Consider the following 19,891-nt stretch of genomic DNA (forward strand, 5'->3'; position numbering starts at 1 on the left):
AATAGGTGTTAGTTGTGAGTTTTTGTGAATGGATGAGGAACTGATGCAACTAAAAGGAATTTCTTTGCTCTAAATTCTCATGATGAAGTAGCGGGGTAAACCAGGTTAATCAGTCTGGCCCTGTTGGGGAAGTCTTGCTATATTGTCCCAGACCTAAGCAGTGAGTTGGGAAAATAGACCATGGGCCAAAATCTGTGCAATTATTTTCCATAGCAACTCTTATGAAGCAATTTAAAATCACTATGAAAATTAAATATGAGTCAAATGAAAACTAAAAAGTCACAGTTCCTGCATTTTAGCATATACGTTAATTAGCCATGGTTAATTAAATTCACCATAGCAAAAGTCCCAGCAGCTATGTAGCCATAGCCAACTTTGGATTGAGCAGCCAGTCAGGCTTGCTTTGAGTCCCAGATGTCATGAAAATGGCAGCACCCATGGTGTGCTGCATGCATCTATTCCCTGATGAAGAAATTGAAATATCTTCATTTACTAATGCTAGTTGGCTCAAATTTATCAGATGTTCGAAGATTTGGTTTCATCTAGATGACAAAGAAAAAGAAATAGCACAGTCCATTGCCCATCCCAACGAGGATTTGCCTGGGTCAATTGAACTCGGATACCACAGGCGGTGTCTCCTGGCTCAATAAATGGTCACTATTACAATTAAGTAATAAGGGCTCGTAAATTCATGTTTGAGGCCTTGCAAAGACTAGGGTGGAGTGCCTTTATTAGTTAACTCAGTGAGAATGAGACTGATGAAACATTAACAATAGCTAGGCAGCTAAATGAATTGAGTGTCACCTGACTGTTTTGCTGTAGCTCAATCAGAAGCTGTTGGTATAATTTTAGAAAAGTATAATGCCTCTATTGATAGATGGTCAAGTACCACTTTTGGAGCTCCTGTATAGATGTTATGTGATAGAGCAACTCATGCTGATGACATATTTGCATTTGTCCAGTTTGACCTCTGTGCTGCCATGGTTCTTTGCCTATGACTGTAAACTATGCTTGATATCTTCCTAAATATATGAAATGAGACAGGTAAACAAAACCAACAGAACTGTCTATGATATGCTAGCTGATAGTGAATTTGCTGTCCAAAGGCAAACAGCGTCCTGTGGTTTTAGTAAGGTTGCATGTGTCATGACTATTGAGCAAAGCATGAACAGGGACTCCAAAACCAAAGGTGGTATGAAAGGAATCCCTCTTGATAAAGGAGGGGTCAACAGATGGATATTGTAACATCACCAAAGAGCAGCCATCTCAAAAGAATGTTTGCTGATGGCTGAAAAAGATGAAGCTCAAAGGAACAGAAAAGATCTTGATATGGCTTGAATAGACAGATGCTACATCTGTGAATTCTCTTGTAAATGCAATAAGATCTATGATTGATTCATTTATGTACAAAGGTGAGGATTTAATAAATGTGTCATCGGGGAATGTTGCCTTTAGAGAAGCAAAAACAGATCTTTTAAAAGCCAAAAAAAATAGGTAAAGTTTCTTAAGAGTTCTGTTCTGAGATGCAGATATATTTTCACCAATAAAAGCTCTAAAGCTGAAAATATTTGTGGATATAGGGAAAGTTTAAAAACTGGTGGAAGCAAGTCAATATTAGCCTGAAATCAACTACAAGCCTTTTTAACATGCTTTTAATCATTGGCAAGTCTTGTGAGATAGACCTGCATAAACTTTTGTCATATAGTCTGACACCAGTCCCTGCATCTTAGGTCAGTAGACCTGCATAAACTTTTGTCATATAGTCTGACACCAGTCCCTGCATCTTAGGTCAGTAGACCTGCATAAACTTTTGTCATATAGTCTGACACCAGTCCCTGCATCTTAGGTCAGTAATGATGGATCTGGTATTTAAAACTAGAAAGGCCAAGTTTATGCTTGAAGTAAGAGAAGTCTGCAATGTATGTGGATGAAGTACCTTGTGGCTCTGTATTACTCATAGATGCCATGACAAGAATCCAGTCTATCATTGATGTTCCAAATACATTTGTGGAACTTGCCACAAATATTTTGAGAAGTTTGTTGTTACAGGCTAGAAGCAGTGGCAGCAGTTATATTGATTATGTTGTTGATACCCAGATGTCAGCATAAATAATGTTCAGTGGGATAGATGAGCCTCAAAAGGAGCTCATATATATCAAGTCACAAGACCTGATCAAAAAGTGCCCTGACAATTTAAAGAGTTTATGTCTTTGGAAAGAACAAAGATATGCTGATTGAGTTTCTGTATTTGTTATGGACAACCTGTTATTCATTGCTCCTTGATGGTGTCACTTTATTTGTTGCTCATGGTAACAAATGCCATAGCCTTTCTTCTCCTGGTATCTCTATATGTGTTGCTGAAGTTAGTGATCAAAGTTGTGATCACAAAGAGGCAGATACAAGGCTGCTTCTTCATGCTAAGCATGCTTCACTTTATTATCAGGATAGCGTTATAGTGAGTCCTGATACAGATATCATAGTCTTAGCTGTTGGATTTGGTAGTCACTTGTACTTCCAAACTGGGTCTGGTGCTCATAGACGTATCATTGATATATTGCACATATTCAAAACCCATGTTCCCAGTGGATGCCGTGCTTTTGTTGACATACATGTTTTTACTAGATGTGACAGCATCAGCTCCTATAAAAGTAAGGGTAAAGTGAAACTCCTCCGGTTAAGGTTAGATTCTGAGAAGGCATTTGTTGTTTTCGGCTGGGTGCAGACTGGGATCTTCCATAGGATTTGTTCTCTGAGCTACAGGAGTTTGTCTGTCACCTATACAACCAAACAGAATGCCAAAAGGTAAATGATGCTCGTTATAACATCTTTAGATTGTTGAGTAAACTTGATAAGACTCTGCCCCCGAATGCTGATGGTCTAAAACAGCACTAGAGAAGCATCATATCAACTTGCTATCTGCAGAAGATGTTTGGAATAAAATATAAATGCACCCAATCCTTCAAATTATGGCTGGCAATTAGATGGAGTAGTGCTCAGCAATGTGTGGATGTTAAATCCTCCAACTCCATCTGAGGTAACCATGGATATTCTGTGTAAGTGTCAGAAGAGTTCATGTAATGATCATACCTGCTCTTGTGACAACAACAACTCTTCTCAAGATGGGAATGAAAATATATACAGCAGTGAGTCTGACAATAGTGCAAGTTCTGATGATGAACTCAAATTAGCCTGAAAAGTATGGTTTTCAATTTATGTAAATACATTGTAATTAAATGACTTAAAGAAGTAAATATATATTTAATAGGTTGGTGTGTGTAATTATCTGAATAATCCCTGTACCTTTCATTCAGAAATTTTCATTTTGGTATATTTTTTAAGGAATTATTAGATATATGTAAATAATTGAAATGTATATATGTAAATAATGACTGTAGACACAATGGGTACAGATAACACCGTATAATCTAAAAATAAATTAGATTTAATTACCTAACTTTGACTTATTTAATTCTTAAATGACCTGGTGAAGACTAGAAAATATTATGTGAGATTTGTGTGCTGAATTCCTTTTCACGAATTAGAAAGTTTTGATTAAAATTATACTATTTAGCTACTTCTTTAGATAAGATTTCCTCATTTCCTTGATTTCTCTGACTGGACTAGCTAGGAAAATTGAACCCCTTGTGGCAGAGATTTAAAATAACAATTGTGTTTGATTTTGGGGGAATTCTTTTCAATTTTCGTTATAGATGTGGATAGACTCAGTTTTAACCAGGATATTGATACATATCCTCGTCAGTGGCCAGATCTGTTTTATTAGGGTATAGAAATAATGTAGAGCAATATGTCAGTGTAGAACAAAATATCAATTTAGGATATGTTGGTAGAGGATGTAATGTCAAAGGACAAAATATCAATATGGGATATAATGATAGTGGAGGACAAAATATCATGATGGTATGCAATGATAGTGGAGGACAAAATATCACAGTAGGATATAATGTCAGTGGAGGACAGAATATCATTTTAGGAAGGGATGCCAAACAGAATGTCAGCAAACAACAGGTGGCTGGTGTGGAACACAGTGACATAGGGGGCAAGGTATACATAAGAGATCAAATGACCGTGAGGAACCAGATGTCCATGATGGGGCAAATGTCCATGAGGCATTGAATGTCAATAAAGGACCAAATGTCAATATAGAGCAAGGTGTCAATAAAGAACAAAATTATAATGTAAGGCATGATGTTGAAATACAAAACGTGTCAAAAAGAAATAATCATGAGTTTCTTAATACCATGTACTTTAATGCTCATAGTATTAGGAATAAATTCCAAGAAATACAGGCGTATGTCAAAAGTGAAAATCTCTATATCATAGGAATAACAAACATGCTTAAATGGTAAATAATTTGAAGCGGAATAATATTGCAGGATTTAAACACTTTCATCAAGATAGAAACCACAAGAAAGGTGGGGGTGTTCTGTTGTACATTAAAAGCAATGTCCATGCATGTGTTTTAGAGAAAGTAATACAGGATGCATATGATAGCTTGTGGGTAGAATTAACCCAAACAAATGGACAAAAAATTAATGTGGGTGTAATTTAGGCTAAAGACATTATCATTAGCAGACAACAAACTGTTATTTCAAAAACTGTCTAGTTTCTGCAACTGGAACCTATTGATAATGGGTGATTTCAATTTTACTGACATTGACTGGATGACCCTTGAACATGGCCATATAGGTTGTGTAAAAGAGCCCACAAGACATGGAAATTTACTCGATCTATTGATCACTAGCCATGAAAGCATGATAACCAATGGTGTATAGAGAAACTCAAAATTAATAAAACACCAGGGCCTGACGGTTGGCATCCAAGAATCTTAAAGGAAATGAAAAATGAGATTGTTGTTCCATTAGAAATTACTTAAAAAAAGTCCATCATATCTGGAGATGTCCTAAGAGAATGGAAGCCAGATAACATTACTCCAATATTAAAAAAAGATGACAAAAATAAATCAAATAACTACAGGCCTATAAGCTTGACTTCAATCATTGGGAAAATGATGGAAATTATCAGAGATGCTATCAAACATCATTTAGAAAGTAACTGTTTGATAAATGATACCCAAGATAGATTCAGATGGAAACATTCTTGCGTGACTTACTCGAACTCTACAACACAGTCATCTCTAATTATGACATAAGAAACAATATAGATTTAATGTGTGTACACTTTGCAAAAGTTTTTTATACCGTCCCCCACAAAAGACTACTAAATTAGCTTCACATGGAGTAAGTGGTAGCCTATTAAGTTGGACTAGAAATTGGTTGAATGATCGAAAAGTGAGGTTTTAACCACTTCTATACGGTGACGCCTACGTAGGCGTCATGAGGAGCAAGTGGGTACGTGATGATGCCGACGTCGGCATCTTGATTATATTTATTGTAGTCGTACCTACCTAACCTCCATTCTCTCTAAACTGGCTTCATCATATTTTCTATGGTTATCAAAATTCACGGGTGAAAGAGAACGAACGATTGAGCACTGACTTTATTTTTATAATGTGATTATTATGATGCAACATCGCACATCGGGCAGCTAATGCTGCCAGACGTGCAATGTGTCCCGGAGTGAAGAGGTTAAATGGCAAAACATGTAGATGGAAAAATGTTATAAGTGGAGTTCCACAGGATTCTGTTCTTGAACCACTTCTATTCATACATACATACATATACCAAGGCTTTTTCCCCCTTTCAAGGGAGGTAGCCAAAAAGGGAAAGGCATAAAAACACTCCCACCCATTTCATCCCTAAATACACTCCACACCCCTCCCACCCTCCCTCTCATCTGAGCAACTCCTGGATGACGTGCTCATAGTATATATAAATGATATAGACCACAGACTAAAATCTATTGTCTCCAAATTTGCTGATGATACAAAATTTTGTGGAATGGCAAATGATCACCTAGACCAATTAGATATTCAAGAAGATTCAGATAAATTACAGCAGTGATCTGAAAAGTGGCTAATGAAATTCAACACAAATAAATGCAAGGTTATACACATACATACATATACCAAGGCTTTTTCCTCCTTACAAGTGAGGTAGCCAAAAAGAAAAAGGCATAAAATAATTCCCACCCATTCCATCCTTGAATACACTCCACACCCCTCTACCCTCCCTCATGTCTTAGCACCTCCTGGATGACGGGTCATCCCTGCACCTTGTCCACTGCCCTGGGTCAGAAGCAGTGTCGCCCAAAAAACATCCTTCCCCTTTCCTATAGCTTTCTCACATATTTGTCTTACCACAAAGATCTGATCTACACAACCTCTACCCGTCCTAAAACCACACTGTTCCTCACCAATTACTCCCTCTGTTCCTCTCCTAATCCTCTCAATCAAGATCCTCCCATAAGCCTTCCCAACTACACATAGGTAAAAATAACAGTATGATTACAAGTTATTTGGAAACTCATTAACAAAAGTGGATAATGAGAAGGATCTCAGAATAATTATCAGTAATGATCTCAAATCATCTAAGTGTATTTCAGCCTCTGAGAAAACAAATAAGATTCTAGGACTGATTGCGCAATCTTTTGACTTCAAAAGTCCATCTCTCATTAACAAGCTATATAAATCGTTAGTTCATCCACATTTGAAATATGCTGTTTCCGTATGGTCACCGAATCTCATTAAAGACATAGACAGATTGGAAAAAGTACAGTGGTGAGCCACAAAACTGATTCCAAATATAAGAAATAAATCATATGAAAATCGACTAAAACATATTAATCTTTTTTCCCTAAGAAAGCATAAACTCCGAGGTGACTTGATACAGGTCTTTAAGATTCTAAAGGGAATTAACATAAAAAGTGAAAAAAAAAAATTACACTGAGAATCCAACAAGAAATAATGGTCTCAGACTGTCAGGAAATAGATTTAACTTGGAAGTGGGTAGAAACAACTTCACCAACCGTGAAGTGCAATGTAGTGCAGTTCGAAGAATTAAGATTCGTTTAAGCAAGATGCTGTAATGACCACCATTTATTTTGTATTATTTGTTTGTTGTTATTTGTTAATTTGCATGATTTTCATTTATTATTTATGTTAATCTATTATTATTTACTACTTACCTGTTTATTATTTAACTATATGCATTTATGTATTTTATTTATTATTATCTATATTATAATTTTTGTTGTTATTTTATATATATATATATATATCCCCCCCCCCCCCCATTATATATTTTTTTGCATCCGACCTAGTTATGGACCAAAAGGTCTCCTTTCGGCATGCTCCGCCTTTGTAATTCTTTGAAATAAAGCTGAAGATGTGAGCCATAGACACCTAGCGGCTACTTTATGAACTAGCACCTCCACTTATGAATTTAATTAGGTGTAGTTAATTAATGTGCTAGTGAAAGTGTGGGAACATTGATGTTTTAGTATCACTGTGGTCCAAAGTAAGTGCCCATAAGAAATTAAAGTTGCCTCGCAAGAGTTGCAATAGAATTTCGTATAGAATGATCACACAAATTTTGGCCCATGGCCTAAAAGGGATGACCCTTCATTCACAAAGAGTTACGAGAGAAGAGACAACAAATAAATGTTTGGATGGTTGCATGATGGGTGAAGAATATGTATATGCTTTAACTTGACCACTCTCCTTATAAAGGAGAAGAGGCCTTTTGTGTGTGTGTGTGTGTGCATAACACCTAATACCATTTCCCCCTTATGGGGGAGGGTGGCTGAGTCAAAGCTCACACCCACATCATAAACAAATAAAATCCATTCACCCCCCTCCCCTCCCATCTCAACATCTTGGAGATGAGTCATCCTATTCCCATCTCTGCTGTCTGGGTCAAAAGCAGTACAACAAGGCACAGCAGTCTGATATTCGAAGCATGTTTACCACACCATTTCACTGTATGGTGAACCCCTTACCCCACATTCTCTTAAAATTAATTATGAAATGAATGAGAACATCCCATTCAGTCTGTCATCTTCTCATGCATACACAATCTCCCCACATTAACTATCTTTTACAAATTCTTCCCTGCTCAACAAACATTCCATGTGCATCCAAAACAACCCTCTTCACCCTGTCCATATCCATCTCATTCTCAGTCTTCTCAAGCTCATTTCATCTACTTCTGCTTTTGAAAGTCTGCTAGTCTTTCCTCGTTCATTCTTTCCATATGCACAAACAACCCCACCATTCTATCCTGTCTGACAGCCCCTTTTACACTTATGATTCACTGTCTCATCTCCACATTTCTCATTATTGTAACACCTGTCCTACTTTGCATTTATTCACAAGTACCTACTCTACGTAATGCTTTTCATTCCACCCAGATATTTTTCTTCTACTCAATGAGTCACCTCCACAGGGACCAATAACAGATATCTGTATGTGGTGGTTCTGAGAGATGGACATCTTAGAGTAGCGTCTCCCTATTAACAAAACTCAACAGTATGTTTGGGCCAACACTGTCTCAGAACTGGGCCCAGGTCACTATCAACTTAACTTCATTTTCTCCACCTTTTCGCATTAGGAGAGCTAACAATTGGTGACGTCCCTTCATACTATGTACAGGTAGTTCTCGATATATGCGAATTCGCGTATATGCGATTCAAGAATTTGCACCACTTTTCAATATGTGCGGGGATATATTCGAAGATATGCGATTTGACCTAAAAAAAAAAAAAAGAAAATAGTCGCGGCCGATTATTTTTTTCAAAATACCTATTATATATTTGAAGTTGGTGCGCATAAAGCCGTGTGGTAACACTGGCTGCATCAGCTAGGTAGAGCTGGCATCACTGCGGCGTTATCACAACAACAACATCGGCAGCTGTACAGACGGCATCGTCTTAGGCATCCTTCCTGTTTCATAGGCCAAACCATTGTCTTTCTGCAGGTAATTAAGCTTTTTTGATACACAAATTAATTATTTTTTTCACAAACAAATTAATTTTTGATACTTATTACTGCCCCCAATTAATTTCGTCAATTTTCACACACTGCAAGAATTATCGTTTATTCTCCGCACTGGATAAACTCTAAGCAGTAAGCCTGCCTGTGTATCTCCAGAGCACATCAACAGTCAGTTTAAAGGTCAGATATCAACAGATATACCATTCACTAAAAATCATCGAAAAAGTACTTTTTAAAGACTTCCATAACTTTTTGTATTTACAGTTTAATGTACATCAAAAAACATACTGACAGTATTCTATATAATTCCACCATCTACATCTTATCAAATTTGGCAAAAAACAGTTTTGTCTTCATTTCATTGCGTCGTCTGCTATTCGAAACATTCCGCCCGTGCGCTTCGTGAAAGGTTCGGGGAATTCCGCGTTCGTGACGTCACAGTTGCCAAACAAACAATATTGTTATTCTGAATATCTAGACTTCGGAAAAGTGGTATGCGAGGCGCAATTAAAAGTGAATTTTCTGAATAAATTCTTCTGTAATAGGTAAAAACTTTATTTGTATGCTTTTAAAAGTACTTTTTCGAGCAATACGATGATTTTTAGCGAATGGTATATCTGTTGATATCTGACCTTTAAGCGTAGCAAGCAGTCTGAAATGTGAATTGTAAACAGACTGATTTTTCAAACAGCTGAAGAAAATACGCTTGGCGAAATAAGTGATGTTTACGGTAGCGTCTTTTCCCGAGGTTAATACTTACATGCTAAAATGTATGTAAACATATATGAGATGCAGTATGTAAGCCCTTTGCCAAAATAAAATATGTAAAAAAAAAAAAAAAAATCAATCCGAGTTGAGAACGTATCCCCCTTTTTCCCATAGGTTCAATAGTTCGATATATGCGAATTCGTTATATGCGGGGGGTCCGCGGAACGGAACCCCCGCATATAACGAGAACTACCCCCAGAGAGATCTATAGGAGGGCCCAAGAACTTTCCCAACCATTGTGGGACTGCAGCTTTTCAATCAGTGAAACTCATGCAGCAGTTAGTTTTATTAAACATATCCAGATTCTCCTCCATTCATTGCCATGTGTGACCCCAAGATACATAAAAATTCCCCTTCCTAAAGCTTCTCATACTCAACCTATCACCATCGTTATTTCTTGTATATCTCATCACTACGAGTATTTCATCATACACTCTTATGTAATTTCCTTCTCTCACTTACCCCTCCAAACTCTTGTCACCATCTGCTTCAGTCACCCCACAGAATCACCCACGAGCACATTGTCATCCACAAATAAAAACCAGTCCACTTCCCATGTATTCTCACACACCATTTCTAAACCTCTGCCTAGCATTCTTGCATTTTCACCTCATAGGGTATGACTGCATGCATTAGTCAGTGTTGAGACTTTAGTGACATCCCCACAGACTAAGTCATTCAGCATTCTCAAATGATTAGAGACTATGTGCCACTCAAAAATATTGACCATTTTTAACTTCTACTATGCCTTTGTTTTGGAACCCTCCTCAAAACTCTTTTGCCACCTCTCTGACTCAGCCTTTTTAGTGCAATATTGTCTCTAATGACAGAAGCACTGATTATAGTTGACAAAATACCATATGAAAATCACTCTTGCACTTACTTTTCTTACCACCCCATCCATTGTTTTAGTATTTTGTTAGAAATAACCAGCACTTCCATCCTTGTGGAGTCATAGAGATGGTAAAGGAGAGATTTAAGAAGGATAGCTGAATGTCAAAGAAACATATCACACTGCTGATGCAGCCCCACATTCACCTCAAATCATTCATTCTTTCCATTCACGCCCTTCATACATACTATACCAATGATTTTTTTTGACAATTTTCAACAGGCTTTCCCATATTCCATATATTTGTTACATAGTCCACAACATTTCTCTTTCAACCCTATATATGCCTTCTTCAAGTCCCGGAAGCCTTGAAGAAATATAATGATAGATGAAAATATAATTATAATAGAAAAAAAAAATCTTTACAACAAAAACTTAGTGTACACATCCTCTTCTAAACCCACTCAAATTTTCTCCAATCACTTCCTCTGTTCCTGTCCAGATCCTCTCAATTAACACATACATCGTACCGACCACATTCACAGACTGAGCCCTTTAAAACTACTTTATTTAGTAATGTACTGTATACATATCCTCCTTGTTTCATTTACTTCTAGTGACCTCAGCACTGTTGCCATTGCCACCTTCCCCCAAGTCACTGTCCTTATTTTGTACATGCCAACTTTTTTTTTTTTTTTTTTTTTTTCCCTCTCTCTCTCTCTTTCTCTCTCTCTCTTTCTCTCCAGGTGTGTTTTGTATTTTGCTTCTACCAGCATCAAATAAGTACTGTAATTTGCATTAGAATAATATGGAACTACTATTTGCTCATGGTGCTGGATTTTTATTCTATTTAATTTTAATTTATGTATTTATTATTTACTTTTTTCCCAGCTGTTATACTAAGAACTGATGAAACCATTTTATAGTGGGAAAAAAAAATACTTGCAATGGTAGGTGTGGTCTTTCAAAATTTGAAGAGCTGATTTTGCTGAGGAGAGTCAAATTTATTCAGATTGAAAAATTCCCTCTTGCAAAGAGCTCTAAAGATGTCTGCACTTATTCCAGCGGTTGTGCAACTTGTGAAAGCATCTGTGATAATCCTCTTGTTTGGCTTCATAAGCCACAGTTGATTTGGTAGTAAGCTCTGGAACACCGTCAAAACGTCTTCCTTTGAGAACACACTTCATTTCTTGGGTCAAAAGATGGATCCAAACCCGGTGAGTAGGATAGATGCTGGGCTGGCACAAAGCATGCCAGGCTGCAGATTGTAAAAGCACATTACAGAAAGCTTTGGAAGTTTGTGCATGATCAAAAGGTTCTTGGACCAGTTTTGGTGCATAGCCATTTGATGACCTTGGCTTGCAGAAGGTGCATTGCTACTGGAATAAGTACTCGGGATTTTTAGACCACTAATTTGGAGGAGGTAATGATAATATATAGGTTCTGGCATTCATTTTCCATGTCTGTTGAACCTTTTGATCATACATGTGCAGAAAGTTGTATGTAGTATTAGTTTGTGTAGTGAGGAAAGCCTGGGCAGTTGAGAACATGTTCACCAGCTGAGATTGATGATATCATTGGCTCAGACTTCATGTGGCATTCCATAACCTGCTCTCATCTGCTCTAAGCATCTTGATGAACTAAATATATTTAGGATGTTTCGACTAACAAGCACATACATTAACAATATAGTTTGGTATCTGGTCTAACATAATAGGATGAATTTGTCTTGTGCCTCTTCTGCTATTGTATAAATAACAGCATAGTTTTGACTTCTGTAAAAACTTGGGTAAAGGTTGTACTACTTAGATATTGTTCACCTTTTAAGTGTAAATAATGCCAATCCTATGTAACCCAGTGTATAGTGTTCACTTCTGAAATCTGTAACTGCTAAATATGATTGATTTGTTATACAATATACCTCTAATATGGGGGCTTTTTCCTCAACATATTCAATCCTTTCTTTATTCAAAAGCATTCTTGTGTAAAAGATTAAGTGTGTGTAAGTGGTTCTTAGATCTATATATTATAAAATTTTGTTTATGTTAGGAAGCAGTATTACTTAAAAAGGTAAATGAATAATTAAGATTATTATATTTTTAATCAAAGGACATTTTTCTCACTGTGAATCTTGAAATAAAAGAAAAATTCAAAATGTGTTATCTGTCCTTGATTTTATTTATATATTACATTGAGTTGGTATAAATATTTATATAATGTGTAACTAATAGGTGCTCAATCATACATCTTTGCCAGTTTTACTGCATGGCCTCTAACATTCTTGCTTTGTGTTTCAGTATCACTTTATGGAAGAAATCTCCAGAATGGAGAGGGAGGATGAGAGTTCCTCAACCTCGAGAATTCCATCGCCTGAGTACACCAAATGTGATCCAGCATTCTTTGAACAAAGTCATTTTGAGCAACCTGAGCATGTCATTGCTCAAGCAGAAGTCAAGCCTCACTTGTGTAGCGAATGTGATGCAGCATTTTCAACCTCGGGCAACCTTAAACGGCATATGATGAGCCATACTGGAGAAAAACCTCACCTATGTACCCATTGTGATGCTGCTTTCAGGCATTCAAGTCACCTGAAGCAACATATTATGACCCACACGGGCGAAAAGCCTCATAAATGTACTCAGTGTGATGCCGCTTTTATTCGTAACGGTGATCTCAAGCGGCACATGATGACGCACACGGGAGAAAAACCGCACAAGTGCACCGTGTGCGAGAGTGCATTTCCGACATCGAACCGTCTCAAGCAGCACCTCATGAACCACACAGGAGAAAAGCCACACAAGTGTACATTTTGCACCGCTGCATTCATTCACTCGAATCACCTCAAGGATCATATAATGACCCACACGGGAGAGAGACCGTACGAGTGCACACATTGCGATTCAGCATTTATCCGATTCAGTGACCTTAAGCGACACTTTATTACTCACACAGGGGAAAAGCCACACAAGTGCACATTCTGCAATGCGGCCTTTTCCACGTCGAGCCACGTGAAGCAGCACATGATGACGCATACGGGCGAGAAACCGCATAAATGTAACCATTGTAACGCTGCCTTTATCCGACGAAGTCAGCTCAAGCAGCACATAACAACACATACAGGGGAGAAACCTCACAAATGTTCTCATTGTGACGCGGCCTTTAGTAATTACACCAGTCTCAAGAGGCATGCCATGGTGCATACCACGACGACGACAACAATGACCACGACGACGACGACAACAACAACAACAGCAACAGAAGAAGTGTCATCATAGAGAAGCATTTATGGTGCTGCATTTCCATTATTAAAAATAATATACACTTTGAGGGAAAAAAGTATGACAGTGTATATATGTTGTGATCAGATTTGAAGCAATTTGGAAGTCACATGTGGATGGACCTTCAATATGTTATGTATTGTTTTTATAGGCATGTAATTTGAGCTGACCCTAAGAGGGAGGTGCAGACATTTCTTCATGAGATCAAATTTAATGATGACTATATAAATTTAAGATATTGTTATGCCAGTTAGGGTCCATGTAAGTTGATATCTAAAGTCCTGCTTACAATGCATCTGAATTAATGCTATCCCAATTACCACAGGGACATGATGAACAAGGGCATTTGTGTAGTGGAATTTGAGTACATCATCATTCAGAGGATTTTGTACATTTTGATTGTTTTCACAAAATTTTCCTTGAAGCTACAAATGAAATGGTAAATCTTATATTAATTTAGAATTTTTTTTAAATGTGTGTGGGTGTGGTACAGATGAGACTAAAAGGGAAGAGATAGGCAGTGTGTTTGTGAGAAGGAAGATGGATGTGTCGGCATTAAGTGAAACTAAAGTTGAAAGGAAGGGGTGAGTTTGAGTTTGGAATGGTAGTGGAGAGGGTGTTGAGAGTGAGGAGAGGATGAGGTGGGGAAGAGTTGGTTATACTAGTAAGTGAAGAGATAGGTAAGCATGTGGAGTGGAAGGTTTCTTCAAGGTTAACCCCTTCTATATAATGATGCCTACATAGGCTTTATGAGGCGCAATTTATAAGAGGATGCTGGTGTCAATGTCTTGATTATATTTATTTTGTACTTGTAGCTTAATGACCCCCGTATTCTGTGAACTAGCTTGATCATATTTTCTATGGTTATTAATATTCAGAATGAAGAGGAGTAATGCAGTTGTAACTTTATATTTTATAATGATATTTGTGATGTATCATCATACATCAGGCAGCCAATGCTGCATGTAAGAATATGACTTGTATTGAAGAGGTTAATGTGGATGAAGGTGAAACTGGGAAGGGAGATGTGGTTTTTGTAAGTGCTTATGGATCTGGAAGTAAGAAGAGTGTAGAGGAAATGGGGGGGGTGCTTTTTGAATAAACAAGAGTGTAGAGAGTTTTGGGAGGAATGTGAATATAGTGGTAAAGGGCAGAGTGGTTGGAATGTGTATTGTCAGATAAAAATCATAGTGAAGATTTGGAGATGTGTTTAGAGAGTTGATGATAGCTAACACGGTGTTTAGAAAAAAGGCCAAACATAAGTACAGTAAGTCCTTGTTATATAGTACATATGTATTCCTGAAAACCTTACCACAAATTGAAATTACCGTATACCAAACCCATTATAAGATGTAATAATTGAATATGGCAGACATACCTTCTCCCTGCTCTTTCCTCTTCAAAATATCTAGCAGATACCGTATCTGTGAATTTTTCTTACCGTAAATAGAATCGAGGGTAGTAATTACCAAATACTGTAACTGTGAATTTACAGGATAAAGAATTACTATATAAGGATGGTTGATAAGACTTCAATAGACTATGTATTGGTATCCAGGAGAACATTAGGAAGAGTTTAGGATGTTTATATTCTTAGGAGAATATCAGATGATTTTTTGGTGAAGAAAAGGTAAAAGATACATAGAGAAATTATAACAGAAGAGGTGGTAAGGAGAAGATGGGCAGAGTATTTTAGGGAGCTGTTAAATGTGGAGAAGGATAGGGAAGGATTGATGGTACCAGTGGGAGACACTAAGAAAATTAGTGATAGATGAGGAAAATGGAGTAGAAGTAAGAAAAGGTGAGGTGTAAGTAGTTATAAAAATGATGAGAGGTAAGACACCTGGGTTAGATGGTTGTTATGCAGTGTCTGAAGAAGGGAGGAATAATAATAGTGGACTGGTTAGTGAGATTGTGTATTATGTGGCTAAGGGAGGGTAGAGTGCTGGAGGAGTGCCTGTATAGTTCCATTTTACAAGGGAAAAGGGGGCAAATGTGAGAATAGTAGTTTCAGAGGGATCAATTTATCAAGTGTGGTTGGGAAGGCTTATGGGAGGGTTTTGATTAAGAGCATTAGGAGAGGAACAGGAGTAATTGGTGAAGAACTGGGTTGAGGAAAGGGAATTGCATGGATCAGATTTTTGTATTAGGAAAATGTGAGGATGCTTCTTGGGCCTCTATGGATTTAGAAAAGGCTTATGACAGGGTAGACAAGAGAGCACTATAGGAGGTTTTGCAGATATATGGGATCAAGGGAAAGCTGTCAAGTGCAGTCAAGAGTTTTTACAAGAGTAGTAGAGCCTGTGGTAGAATTTGAAATGGAGAGAGTAAGTGGTTTGAGGTAAAGGTGGGACTGCATCAGGGATGTCTCATGTTGCCATGGTTGTTCAATGTGTACATGGATGGGGTGGTGCAGAAGGTAAATCAGAGGGTAATGGACAGAGAATTGGAAATGGTTAAAGAAAATGGAGAAAAGTGGGATGTGAGCCAGTTGTTTGCTGACAGCACTGCACTTGTGGCATGGTTAGAGGGAGTTTAAAGGAGATAGTGATGGAGTTTGGGAAGGTATGTGATAGGAGAAAGTTGAAGACAAATGTGAGTAAAGTAAGGTGATAAGATGTACAAGGGAAGAGGATGTCAGTGAGTAGGAATTAAGTCTTAAAAAAAGAGAGGCTGGAGGAAGTGGATAGCTTTAGGTATTTGGGGTTGTATGTGGCAGGGAAGGGAGGAGTGGAGGTGGAGGTAAATTGTAGATTGAGAGAAGCAAGTAAATGCCTTAGGGGATTGAAAAGTGTAATGAGAAATAGACATTTGGGAATGGATGTAAAGAGGTCATATGAAGGGGTAATTGTGCCAACAGCAATTTATGGGGCAGAGAGACAGAGAAAAAGATTATTTGTCTAAGAAGTATGGTAGGTGTTACAAGGTTGGATAGAGTGATAAACAAGGTGAGGAGGAGGGGTGGAGTGGAAAAGAAGATGGCAGATAGGGATGATGAAAGGTTATTGGGGTGGTTTGGACACATGGAAAGAATGAGTGAAGAATGATTAGTAAAAGGTGAGGAAGGCAGTGGTGGAGGGAGCGAACTTGAGGGAATGACCGAGAATGAGTTGAATGGATGGGGGTGAAAAGGGCATTTAGCATAAAGGGAATGCCTGCTGAGCAAGGAGGAGATAAGGTTAAGTGGAGAATGGCTGCATATAGATGACACTATGATGCAAAGGGGGAGAGGCTAGAGAGTGGTTATGTGTGAATGATATTTTGACAGCCCAAAGGGTTTTCTCTCCGTCTTCTCTTTTACTGCATGAGGGAATGGAGAGTGGGGGGTTGCCAATTAAGTAAAGCGGCCTTGTTGTGGATGTTCTGTGTCTTACTGCATTGCTTCTGACCCAAGACAGTGGGAGGGATGCAGGGCCCATCATCTGTGAGGAGCCAAGATAAGAGGAAAGAAAGTGTGGTGGATGGGAGTGGAATAGGTGGGAGTGGGTATATACCTTTTGACTTGGTTACCTCCCTGCTAAAAGGGAAAAAGCCCTTGGTATAAAGATAGAATTTTGTTCCATTCATATTGCATCTATGAAAGGCCAATGATTTTACAAGTAATTACCTTCCTGTTCTGTGGTCCTGACTAGTCCTGAGGAAGGTGAGCCCTGAGTGAGCACAAACTTAATGCATTTTGCTGAAAGTACATCCACCCCCAATAATGGATCTGTTAAAGGGCAGGTTAGCAGTTCAGTAATTATAGATTGATTTGCAAAAGTGAAGCAGTCTTAATCAAAATTAATTACTTTATCATTATTTTAGCCACTGAGCATAATTGCCAAACCATCTTGCCATTTGAGAGTGGTAATTGAAACATTTTAATGATTCACTTTTGCAGAGCACTGTGCTTACTTTATTTGGTGGCCCACATGTAATGAGATTGCAAGTGCTCTAAATTCTGCATCAGTAACGTTGCATAATGATTACCCTCCTTTTCTGCACTGCAAAGAAGCATCCTAGGCCCAGAAGCCACATAATGGATGTATCATTTTTTATGCAGGATAACATTAAAAGAAACTAATATTTTCATAGGTATCCTTAAACAAATGAAGTGCTATTTCTAATTCACTCAGAATAATGTAATTTTATTCCAGATGTGTTTATATTTCATTTTATCCATTTCTTTGTGTGACCCTATGCTTCTTTGGTCATGAACACACCTCTCTTGTCACAAGATGCCATAAGGGCATGTGCAGAGTTCATTCCAAGACAGTATAGCTTCCTTTAATTTACAATGAGTTGTTATTATCTCCATCAGAAGTATTTCCTTACATTTGAGGTGTATTCATGTAAGTATAAGATTCCAGTTTGCTTCCCAGATGTTCATGCTACAGAAATGCTTGTTAAAGACACAGGCAAATAAGCCTCAGGAGTACTTTGTTATTGCTGTAGAAACTACAGCCTTGATGACCTGTTGTGTTGTTAATAATGCACGTGGTTTTGAGTCCATCACAGTCAGGTGCACTTGTACGTGTTTATATTTAGGCATGAACAGTTATGAAAGTTGAGAACATTTGTTGTGTATGAATAAAAGTGAAATTCATATTATCAAACCTGAATCTTTTGGTATAGTTTATGGGTGGTAGAATGTTCATCTCAAATAGTTGCAGGAAACACTTTTATTTCTACCAATTGGACATGTATGACACAGTTCATAGATTAAATAATATATATGTTATTATTCTTTCTATTAAAACCAGCTTCATACAGTTTTCATGGGTACCCAATCTGAAAAAAAAATCAAACAAGGGAAAGTTTTTTGTCAAATCATGTAGCATATGTGTTATGCTTTTATGAATAATTTTTACTATATTTAGGCATATTTTTATATATGTTCACTACATACTCTGTCAATTAATCTTTTTCCACTTGTGAAGATAATAAAAGATAGAATCTCTTTGCCTTACATTGACTTGTTCAAGTGGAGAGTGATTGGCAACTCAGAAGTCAAGGATATTTATGTCAAATTGTCTTAACTTGTGTACCATTACCCCCAGAGTGAGGTTGCTTGGCTTAGGAGAGGACCATCCTTATCCATTTCCAACTTTCAGAAGGTCAAGCCCTCCATAAGTCTTACTTCATGGAGGAAGGCCAAGTGTTGCTTCACAAACTCAATGCTGACAAGGTGGCTCAAAAGGGGCATCCATTCCTCTGATGCTTCCAAACTTTAACAGTGATTCTTACCTTTGGGGGATCAGTAATTTCCAAGGGAGGCTCAAGCCCTTGGTGAAAAGCAGGAATTTCTCTTAATTGTATGTTATTCTTTTAATAATAAAAAATGCAAAATGTTGCCATGCAAATTATATATATATATTAGGTAGTGTCAATTATCTCACTAATACATACATACATACTCAGTAGAAAGACAAAGAACATGTTTTTAATTCTCTCTATAATCTGGGGAGAACTTTTTCTTATAGATGTAAGGGGGGTGTAGAGGGAAGGACAAATTCCTAGAGGAGGTGTGGTAGTAAAAATATTAAGAACCACTGCTCTATAGTGTAATACTATTACTCAGTCCTCTGATCTCCAATCGTAAGACTTGGCATAGGCCCTTGGAACAACACCCAACAAACCACTGAAAAACAATAGACTCCCAAATACTTCCACAACTAATTTGACAAATACATGAAATATAATGTACAAGGGTAGAAGCAGTGGTAAGCCAGTCTATATCAACAACAGACTGGCCCCCCATCTCCCCCACTTCCTTCCCCAAACAATACTCAAATACACTAAAGAACCCCTGACCTCAGCAAACAGTAAAACCAACAAAACATATACCATCAGTGGTGAGGGTTTACCTACCTGCTCTGAATCACATTTTGAGGTCCTGCAGCCTTCTTTCTCCAATCTCCTAAGAAGACTAGTACTTTAAGCAGGATTCAAAAGCAGGGTGAAGGGAAGTCAACTGCTGCCTCACAGTCTCATCAGGGTTCCCCTGGGTTGGTTACCATCTGGACGTTGATGCCAAGTGTGAGGCAGCAACTGAGACTGACTGTATAATTAGTCACTGCCCCAACAACACTGTATGGGGCAGAAACGTGGAACATAAGAGAA

At 37.8% G+C, this 19,891-nt stretch overlaps 1 protein-coding gene across 1 annotated transcript in view; it reads left to right on the forward strand.

Annotated features, from left to right (window-relative positions):
• Positions 1-18,509, forward strand: part of LOC143021248 (uncharacterized) — a 55,688-nt gene extending 37,179 nt beyond the window's left edge. Inside the window, exon 3 of the mRNA XM_076178647.1 lies at positions 12,809-18,509. Within this exon, the coding sequence (XP_076034762.1) occupies positions 12,818-13,786 (969 nt within the window). The 5' untranslated portion in view covers positions 12,809-12,817 and the 3' untranslated portion in view covers positions 13,787-18,509. The remainder of the gene's footprint in view (positions 1-12,808) is intronic.
• Positions 18,510-19,891: the final 1,382 nt, after the last annotated feature.

Source organism: Oratosquilla oratoria, chromosome 41, assembly GCF_046742065.1.
Source record: "Oratosquilla oratoria isolate Oo_2021 chromosome 41, ASM4674206v1, whole genome shotgun sequence".
Classification (NCBI taxonomy): domain Eukaryota; kingdom Metazoa; phylum Arthropoda; class Malacostraca; order Stomatopoda; family Squillidae; genus Oratosquilla; species Oratosquilla oratoria.